The sequence below is a fragment of the Otolemur garnettii genome, unplaced genomic scaffold (assembly GCF_000181295.1).
Source record: "Otolemur garnettii isolate 467f Iridium unplaced genomic scaffold, OtoGar3 scaffold00020, whole genome shotgun sequence".
NCBI lineage: Eukaryota > Metazoa > Chordata > Mammalia > Primates > Galagidae > Otolemur > Otolemur garnettii.
The window spans coordinates 26,127,399-26,138,165 of record NW_003852415.1 but is presented as its reverse complement, the minus strand read 5'-3'; the positions used below and the strand labels follow the sequence as shown (position 1 = coordinate 26,138,165).

General features: G+C 42.7%; 1 protein-coding gene across 1 annotated transcript in view; it reads right to left on the bottom strand.

The window, feature by feature from the left end:
* The window catches only part of YY1 (YY1 transcription factor), a 21,668-nt gene extending 17,789 nt beyond the window's left edge, over positions 1–3,879 (bottom strand). Inside the window, exons 1-2 of the mRNA XM_012803413.2 lie at positions 3,876–3,879; positions 2,471–2,657 (exon numbers count right to left, since the gene is read on the bottom strand). Coding sequence (XP_012658867.2) covers positions 2,471–2,657; positions 3,876–3,879 — 191 coding nt within the window. The remainder of the gene's footprint in view (positions 1–2,470; positions 2,658–3,875) is intronic.
* Between the last annotated feature and the right edge of the window lie 6,888 nt (positions 3,880–10,767).

Sequence of the window (10,767 nt, the reverse complement as noted above, 5' to 3'; positions counted from 1 at the left end):
CCGCTACCGTAGGTGTACGTGGCTGGCGCCTTAGCCGGTTGAGCTATAGGTGCCGAGCCAGGAGCGAAGCTTTTAATGTCAATTTCTATTCTTCCTTTTCGTCCTTGACCCACCACTCCAATTACAGACAATCCATTTCTCAATCTTTTCCATTGTCTTCTGTAATTTCTATCGCATTTATTCCTTTACCAATTGACTATCACAATTCTAGCTCAGGCTTTCATTAGCTCCTCTCCCACTTCCTGGTTGTAACTGCACCAATTCAGTCTGAATAGACAGCTACAAGTAATTCTCTTAAAGCCACCTTCTCTACTGCTCAAAAACCTTCAGGAGTTGCCCACTATATACTAAAAAGTCCATGCAGGTTGGCTCAGCATTCATGGGACCTTAAAGATCTGGTTCCAAATTATCTAAATGCTGATTACTTGCTCTAATCCCAGGGAACGCCTCCATCTCTACCTATCAAAACTCTTATGTGGTGTCACAGCTCACAGCAACCTCAAACTCTTAGGCTTAAGCAATTCTCTTGCTTCAGCCTCCCAAGTAGCTAGGACTACAGGTGCCCACAACGCCCGGCTATTTTTTGGTTACAGTTGTCATTGTTGTTTCCCTGGCCTGGGCTGGATTCAAGCCCACCAATCTCAGTGTATATGGCTGGTGCCATAACCACTGTGCTATAGGCGCCGAGCCTGCAAGCTTTTCTTGATTCCTTTGCTCCACCCCTGAATCCTAAGTTCTGAGTTCCTAAGAAAGAGCTGATTAATAATGTACGACAACATTAAACACTGGCACAGTACTTGGCTTAATCTGTTAAAAAACCCTTAACCTCACTGGTGACTACATACCCTATAGATTCAATTTTTATTTATACTTTTTTAAGGATGAAGGACAGTTAATGTTTAATTCACATAATAGTATTTGAAACATGAATGCCAATAAAAGTTGGAATATGCCATTAACAAAAGGATAGAGTCCTGACTTTGTTAAAAAGTCATGAAAATTAGAAATAAAATTAATACATATAAAGTAGAACTATTCTCAATAGTTGGCCATCTCCCTACATCGACTATCTCCTTAAATTGACCTAATTTTCTTTTTTTTTTTTTTTTTTTTGGAGACGGAGCCTCAAGCTATCCCCCTGGGTAGAGTGCCATGGCATCGCGCTCACAGCAACCTCCAACTCCTGGGCTCAAGCGAGTCTCCTGCCTCTGCCTCCCAAGTAGCTGGGACCACAGGCGCCCGCCACAACGCCTGGCCATTTTTTGGTTGCAGCCGTCATTGTTGTTTGGCGGGTCCGGGCTGGGGAATCGAACCCGCCACCTTAGGTGTACGTGGCTGGCGCCTTAGCCGCTTGAGCCACAGGCGCCGAGCCAAATTGACCTAATTTTCATAGACTACATACACCATAAGTACTTAATGCAAGTTCCTTATGTTTACCAGTTCGTTACAGTCCCTCGGATGGTCAATTTAGAGGTTCTACTACTGTATTCCCTCTAAAGATGTAGTTTCATGGGAAAGGAGAAAAGGATAAGAACCCTCTTTATTCAATCAAAATGGAATTCTTATGCTCATGAGTGGGGGAAACAGACTCCAGGTTGCAGGAGTTGCCCACCTTGTTTTTAGCAGGGCCAGGAGGAGACTGAGAGGGAAACTGGACACAAAAAGGTCTCTAGCTCTTCCCCTCTACAAGTATCTTTCAAGAGAAAGATAAAAGGTGTCCTACTCTATTCTCAGAATGTGCAATATAACAAGTATATCTTCCTGTTTCTGCCCTTGACTAAATGTAGTGGGCTGTTCTAGGCTCCATTTGACCCCAGGAATAGATCTTCTGGTCTAGAATTTATTAGTTCATTTCATTTTATTTAAAATACTACGTCCTTGTATTTTTACCTCCTTGCCAAAAACTACTGAACAGTATTGGAAAATAAAATAACACACACAAAAAGTACTCACCTTGGACAGGCACAGGGGTCTCGGCCACAAATATTTGACCTCTTCTTATCATGCCAGCTTAAATTAACTAAATACTGGGAGCTTAACTGATGACATGCCAAAATATAAACTAATAAAATCCTTTCCAGTGGTCAGCTGGGTGAATCTAGTATAGACTCAGGTCTCCTACAGCTTAGTCTAGTACAACACATCCAAATTTAAAATGTATACCACAAGGTCATGAGTTAGTGTAAGGATATGCATTTCAAAACAGATTATGAGCAATTTTATTTAGTCATAAACAATGCCAATTATGGAATTAGAGAGTATTTGCTTCATCTTATTGCCTGCAAGAATCTAAAATGCTGCCACTCACATTAATAGAATAGTTACTACTAAAAATAAAACTGACTGCTTTTGTTTTCAGAAGTTTCCCTAGAGAAAGAATACAAACCAGTATTGTGACTTAGGCATAAAATAGCACAGCTGGCAAGACTTAAGCACTTTCTATCATTAAAAGAAAGTTCTTAGAACTTACCTAGCAAATTCTGCCAGTTGTTTGGGGTCTGAGAGGTCAATCCCAGGTATTCCTCCAGGAGGAAGTTTCTTTCCTGTCATATACTCTGAATAATCAGGAGGCGAGTTCTCTCCAATGATTTGTTCTTCAACCACCGTCTCATGGTCAATATCTTTTTTTTCATCTGAAACATATGAGATTATTTTAGCTGAATAAATTCATTTTGCAGCTTAAGTGGGTAATTTATAGCCCCACTTCATTTTCTTAACCACCTACTCTTTGTCCTCAATCTCTTGAAATCCTGTTTCTGCCCAAAGGTCACCCAAATCCTCAATGCCAAATCCAACAGATCTTTGTATTAGGACTCTTCTTAAGCCTCCTGGGAATAGTTTTACTGTTAGTATCTTCACTGCAATTCCCTGACTCTATCCCATTTCTCTGAGTTACTTGTAATATTTTCAGCTTCTTAGGTTCTCCTCCTACTTAGAGTTCTGCTTTTTACCCATCACATGCACTTCCTGGTAACTATCAAGTAACTCAGCAATGCTTACTCAGATCTAATTTCATAGCCTTTGCCTCTTAGCTAGCTTCTTGCCTAGCAATTCAGCCTCCTCCTTCTCTGGTCTCCCCTCACTCCTTGCCCCACCTGTACCCCGGTTATTATCAAGTCTCTCGCTTGTATCAGTCCATCCATTCTAACCTCATGGCCTTTACTCAATTTCCACTATTTCATCAGCTTCTCCCACTGTAAGCTCCACAAGGACAGAGAGGTTTTTCAGTTTTAATCTCAAGTATTTCTAGAACCTTGTTGAAAGTCTGTACAAAGGCTCGGCACCTGTAGTTCAGCGGCTAGGGTGCCGGCCACATACACTGGGGCTGGCAGATTTGAACTCAGCCTGGGCCTGCCAAATGACAATGACAACTACAACAACAAAATAACTGGGCATTGTGGCGGATGTCTGTACTCCCATCTACTTGGGAGGCTGAGGCAAGAGAATCACTTAAGCCCAAGAGTCTGAGGTTGCCATGAGCTGTGATGCCCCAGCACTCTACCTAGGAAGATATGAGACTCTATCTCAAAAAAGAAAAAAAAAAGTCTGCACACAGCTGGCTCTCAGTAAGCATATGTTCCAAAAAAAAAAAAAAAAAAGTATGTGTTCAAAGAACACAACACAGTATCTCTACTTGATTGTCTTACCACCACCTCAAATCCAGTGGGGTGGGAAAAAAGCAATTAATTGATATCTCAGACACCAAACCCTAATGATCAAGTGACTGTCTTCTCTCTTTGTCCAAATGCCATCAACTTAGTTATTATTTCAAAACTAAATGACTTTAGCAGTTCTTAGTTTGTCTCACAATTCTGTTCTCTAGTGATGCTGGAAAGGATAAATTGGTACAGAAAACACAGGTGATATACTTTCACCCATGGTGCAAGCCCTTTAACAGTGCTACAACTCCAATTTGGCAGTCTTGGCCATCCACTGGTCCCATTTTAATATACCTGATCTTACCTTCTATTTTTCTTTTACACAAACCCTCTGTATTCCAAACAGCCTGTTTTTCTCACAGGTTAATCCACAAGCGCCTGGCAGGAGGTATTCATGAAATTTCCTCCTTTGCTCTCTCCCCTGACAGCTCAAATTCTCTAAGGTCTTGTTCAGTCTATCACTCCAGCCTTAGAATCCTACCTTTTCTTTGAACTACCAGATTTAAAGGTCTTAACCAGGTCTTAACCAACACTGAAATCCTTGGTTTTGAATTTTTGCTGGCCCTGCCTCTTAAGCTAGTGCTCAGAGGCCAAAAACTGTCTTCAACTACCTATGATGCCTAAAGCAGAAAATAAGTACTCCAAAACTTTCAACACTAACTGAAACTTTCTGCTTCTGGATCAAATTGTCTATTTCAGCAAGAGTAGTAATGTATGATTTTTTTCAGATGTGAAAAATGGCTTGTTCAACTATGACCTTCAATTACCTTTCCACCACTGTTCAAAAGCAAGACCAAAAATCCAACCCAACCCAACCCCTACAATTTATGTCACTACCAAAAACTACATTGAGTGGCGCCTGTGGTGGTGAGTTCAAACCCAGCCCCCGCCAAAACCAAAAACAAATAAAAAAACTGCAAAAACTACGTATACTTAACACACAGCTCTCTGATACCAGGGTAAAGCTAGATTAGGAGAGTAAAATAAAGACAGACAGACATAATGTAGATTGATTTAGGTGGTATTATCAATTTGATCACTCTCAGCAACAAAAAGCATAGGAAACAATTTTAAACTTACTTTTAGGCTCAAGGGATCCTCTTGCCTCAGCCTCCTGAGTAGCTGGGACTATAGGCACTAGGCCATAATGCCTGCTTATTTTTAGAAGCAGGGTCTTGCTCTAGTTCAGGCTAGTCTCAACTCCTGAGCTCAGGCAATCCACCCAAATCGGCCTCCCAAAGTGCTGGGATTACAGGCATGAACCACCATGACACCTGGCCCAACAATTTAAAACTTTAAATGCCTCTCTACTTCCACTACTCTTCATTCCAGAAAATATCAGATAAACCATTACAAGGACCACACATAATCCTTTATTTTATGAATGAGAAAGCTGAAGGAGTTTAAGTAACTTGCTCCAGTTAACTAGCTACTAAGTGGCAGATGTGAACGCCAAGTCTAACCCTAACCATTAAGCTTAACTATGTGCTTAGCAGTTAAGCTCAGCTGCCTTTTGTTTTGAACTTAGAAAAGACATGAAAGATAATATATCCACAGTTATCCATTTACAGATGAAGACTATTATCCATGGATGGAAGGGGTCTAAGAAAGAAACAGTGGGATATATTAAAGAAAAGGGCAGAAAATATGGTTACTGATCAGAAATAAAAAGCAAGGATTCTGTACTGTATCCAAATTTTCTTGTTTCATTCTGATGCCCTTTACCGATGCCCCTTCACCTACCAATCTCACTGGTCTATGCACTACTACTATATCAAAACTTTGAAGTGGTACAGAAATACAGTGGTGAACAAGGAAGCTTTTTTCACTGATGTTTTATATTTTGGATAGAAGAATGGTAGCAAGGCTAAGAATCACTGCTACTTTCAACAAGCTACTGATGAGGGTTTCTTAGTCTATATGAAGCTGCTACAACAACAACAAGAAAAACCAGAGATGGGGTGCCTTAACCCAACATTTCTTTCTTACAGTTCAGAGGTTAAAGTCTATGATCAAGGTTCCAGCATGGTTGCTATCTTGGTGAAGACCCACTCCCTGGATTGTAGGCAGCCATCTTCAAATTGCATTCTCACATAGCAGAGAGGGCTAGAGAGCTCCTGGACGTTTATTTTATTTATTTATTTATTTTTTTTTTTGAGACAGAGCCTCAAGCTGTCCCCCTGGGTAGAGTGCCGTGGCATTACAGCTCACAGTAACCTCCAACTCCTGGGCTCAAGCGAGTCTCCTGCCTCTGCCTCCCAAGTAGCTGGGACCACAGGCGCCCGCCACAACACCCGGCTATTTTTTGGTTGCAGCCGTCATTGTTGTTTGGCGGGTCCAGGCTGGGGATTCGAACCCGCCACCTTAGGTGTACATGGCTGGCGCCTTAGCCGGTTGAGCTATAGGAGCCGAGCCTGGACGTTTATTTTATAAGGACATTAACCCCATTCAGTAGGGCTCCACCTTTACATCTATTTACCTCCCAAAGGCCCCACCCCTTAATACCATCAGCTTGCGGGTTAGGAGTTCAATGTATGGATGGGAAGAATGACAAACATCTAGCCCTCTGCAAGAGAGTTATGTCTCAAGTGCGCTGACAAAGAAAGACGGTTGAACTCATAGGATAAGGGAATCACAGACTAAATACTCCTTGCATTAGTTTAAAACATAATTAGGGCCTCCTATATGCCTAGCATTGTTCTGGGCACTGGGAATAACAGTATCTGCCCCAACAGAAATTACTTCTAAGTGAGGGAAGTCAATTGAGAATATATGTCTTGAGGCTCAGTTTTTAGTACCAACATTCATGCATATTAAAAACCTAGAGGACCAGCTCGGCGCCTGTGGCTCAAGTGGCTAAGGCGCCAGCCACATACACCTAAGATGGCAGGTTCAAATCCAGCCCAGGCCCACCAAAAAACAATGACGGCTGCAACCAAAAAATAGCCGGGCGTTGTGGTGGGCACCTGTGGTCCCCGCTACTTGGGAGGCTGAGGCAGAAGACTTGCTTGAGCCCAGGAGTTGGAGCTTGCTGTGAGCTATGATGCCACAGTACTCTACCCAGGGGGACAGCTTGAGGCTCTGTCTCAAAAAAACAAAAAACCAAAAACCTAGAGGACCATCACTAAGATGATTAAGAATTACTACACACATACACAAAAATGTATGGAATAAGCTTAGAGACTGACAATTTTTTTTAGATGACCTGTATCAGGAGTTTCTAAGTACTGGCCAGTGGGCCAAATCCAGTCTGCTGTCCTTTTTCTTTCTTTCATTTTCCATTGCTTCCTATTTTAAAGAAAAACTGTGGTAAAACATATATCAACATAATTATTTATCATTTAAACCATTTGTGAGTACACAATGCTGTGACATTAAATACATTCACAATGTTGAATAACTATCACTATGATCTATATCTAATTTTTTCTTCATCCCCAACAAAAACTCTGTGCCTCTTCCCTCACCCAGCCTTTGCTACCTGCAGTCTACTTTCTCTATGCATTTCCCTATTCTAGGCACCTCACATGATTTCACCCCTTTTCATGGCTAAATAATATTCCTGTTTACACATACTACATCTTGTTTAGCCATTCATTTGCTGATGGACACTTGGGTTGTTTCCACCTTCTAGGTATTGTGAATTAGGCTATTATAAACTTTGATGTGCAAAAAGACCACCTACTTTGAAAATGAAGTTTTATTGGAACACAGTCATGCTTAGTTGTTTATGGCTGCTTTCCTGCTACTAGAGAACATGGAGCTGATTAATTACAAAGATCTCATCACTCACAAAATCTAAAACATTAATATCTGGCCTTTTACAGTTGCTGACTTTTGATCTGTATGCTGGGATTTTATTTAGAGGAAAGGGATTAACTTTCCTCTAGTTAGAAAGTTAGATGGTGGGAAGTTTTCTCTCTCTTTTTTTTGAGACAGAGCCTCAAGCTATCCCCCTGGGTAGAGTGCCATGGCATCACAGCTCACAGCAACTTCCAAGTCTAAGCTCAAGCAAGTCTCCTGCTTCAGCCTCCCAAGTAGCTGGGACCACAGGCGCCCGCCACAATGCCTGGCTATTTTTTGGTTACAGCCGTCATTGTTGTTTTTGGCGGGCTGGGCTGGATTCCAACTTGCCACCTTAGGTGTACCTGGCTGGCGCCTTAGCCACTTGAGCCACAGGCACCGAGCCAGTTCTCTCTTTTGAAATAAATGATTTCTGAAAGTGAGATTCAAATGGTAGGATTTACTACCAAATAAGACATGTGTCAGCAGGTGTTTAAAACTGGTTAGAGTTAAATCTTATTTGAGGGCCAGGCACAGTGATTCACACTGCTAGGTCAGGAGTTCAAGGCCAGCCTGATCAAGACAAAGACCCCATCTCTGTAAAAAACACATAAAATTAGCCAGGCGTGGTGGCATGAGCCTGCAGTCCCAGCTGCTTGGGAGGCTGAGGCAGGAGAATCACTGAGCCTAAGAGTTTAAGGTTGCAATGAACTCTGTCTTCTTTTTTTTTTTTTGAGATGGAGCCTCAAGCTATCCCCCTAGGTAGAGTGACATGGCATCACGCTCACAGCAACCTCCAACTCCTGGGCTCACAGGCGCCCACCACAACACCCAGCCATTTTTTGGTTGCAGCCATCATTGTTGTTTGGCGGGCCCGGGTTGGGGATTCGAACCCACCACCTTAGGTGTATGTGGCTGGCGCCTTAGTGGCTTGAGCCACAGGTGCTGAGCCTGGTTTTTTGTTTTAAGACAGAGTTCAGGCTTGGTCTTCGAACCCTAAGGTAGCGGGTTCGAATCCCCAGCCCGGGCCCGCCAAACAACAATGGCTGCAACCAAAAAATGGCCAAGCGTTGTGGCGGGCGCCTGTAGTCCCAGCTACTTAGGAGGCTGAGGCAGGAGACTCGCTTGAGCCCAGGAGTTGGAGGTTGCTGTGAGCGTGATGCCATGGCACTCTACCCAGGGGGATAGCTTGAGGCTCCATCTAAAAAAAAACAACCAAAAAACCAAAAAACCAAAAACATAGCCAGACATAGTGGCTCACACCTGTAATCAATGCTCACATTCTGGGAGCACACGGTGGGTGAACTCCTTGAGCCTAAACAAGAGACCCCTGTCTCTACTAAAAAAAAAAAAAAAGCAACCAGGTGTTGTGGCAAGAAGCCTATAGTCCTACTCCTAGCTACTTGAGAGGCTGAAGAAAGAGTATTGCTTGAGTCCAAGAGTTTGAGGTTGCTATAAGCTATGATACCAAGGTATTCTACCAAGGGTGACAAAGAGAGACAAAAACCCAATCCCCTAAACAAAACAAAACTTTGAGAAAAGAAATAAACACGGCTAAGCAATGAATCAGATGGGTGGGAGAGAAATGAGGATGGTAAGTATACCGTCTAAGTTTCTTGCTTGCTTTTCTTAGGGGATGCTGGTGTCATTTGCTGAGATAGAGGACCACTGGGAAAGAGATGATATGCAGAGTTTCTCTTTATTTTTATTTTATGAGACACAGCCTCACTCTGTGCCCTGGGTGGAGTACTGTGGTGTCATAGCTCATAGCAACCTCAAATTCTTGGGCTCAAGAGATCTTCTTGCCTCAGTCTCCCAAGTAAGTGGGATTATAGGCATCTACCACTATGCTCAGCTGGTTTTTCTGTTTTTAGTAGAGATGGGATTGGGGTCTTGCTCTTACTCAGGCTGAGATATCTGTGCAACATCCAATGGACAGAGCTCAAAGAGGCAACTGTATATACAAGTGTGGAGGATAAAAAGAAACCTAGGGTAGAATCACTGGCATATAGACTGCATTCAAAGCCATCTAAATGTGTAAGGTTGTCTAATGAAAAACAATCCAGGCAGGAGTGGGCTAGTCAAAATTAGTTTGCTTTGGGCTCAGCACCTATAGCTCAAGCAGCTAAGGCGCCAGCCACATACACCAGAGCTTACACCCAAAAAATAGCTGGGTGTTGTGGCAGGCACCCGCAGTCCCAGCTACTTAGGAGGCTGAGGCAAGAGAACTGCTTAAGCCCAGGAGTTGGAGGTTGCTGTGAGCTGTAATGCCATGGCACGCTACCCAGGGAGACAGCTTGAGGCTCTGTCTCTTAAAAAAAAAAATCAGTATGCTTTATTACCTACCATTCACCTACACTTTTGTCCTTCACTCAGGAGGTACACACACACACACAAATAATCTACCAGTTTATTAACCCATCTATGAGTTGATGGACACCTGGGTTGTTCCCACATCTTTGTGATTGTAAAGTTAGCTGCTATAAACATTTGAACGCAAATGTCCTTATGATAAAATACTTTTTCCTTCTAGGTAGATAGTAATAAAATTGAAAGATCAAATGGAAGGACTCGGCTCAGCGCCTGTGGCTCAAGTGGCTAAGGCGTTAGCCATGTACACCCAAGGTGGCAGGTTCGAATCCAGCCCGGGCCCGCCAAACAACAATGATAGCTATAACCAAAAAAATAGCCAGGCATTGTGGTGGCACCTGTGGTCCCAGCTACTTGGGAAGCTGAGGCAGGAGACTCACTTGAGCCCAGGAGTTGGAGGTTGCTGTGAGCTGTGATGCCACAGCACTCTACCCAGGGGGACAGCTTCAAGGCTTTGTCTCAAAAAAAAAAAAAAAAAAAACCAACACACAAATGGAAGGGCTCTTTGAGGAGTCTCTATACCTCTTTCGGAAAAGGCTGTACTAGGTTTGCAATCCCACCAACAGTGTCTAAGTGTTCCCTTCTCTCTATACCCATGCCAGCAACCAGTAGCTTTGGGACTTTGTGATTGTGGGCTATTCTCACTGGGGTAAGGTGATTTTGATTTGCATTTCTCTGATGATTAGGAACAATGAGTATTTTTTAATTTGTTTGTTGGCCGTTTACCTGTCTGAAGGTTCTGTTCCTATCTTTTGCCTAGAGGATTAACTGGGTTTGTTTGCTCTTTCCTTGCTGATTTGCTTGAGTTCATTGTAGATTCTGGTGATTAGCCTTTTGTCAGGTGAACAACATGCAATTATCTTCTCCCATTCTGAACGTTGTGTATTAGCTTTGTTTATTGTGTTTCTTAGCTGTGCAAAAACTTTTAAACTTCATCAGGTCTCATTTATTTATT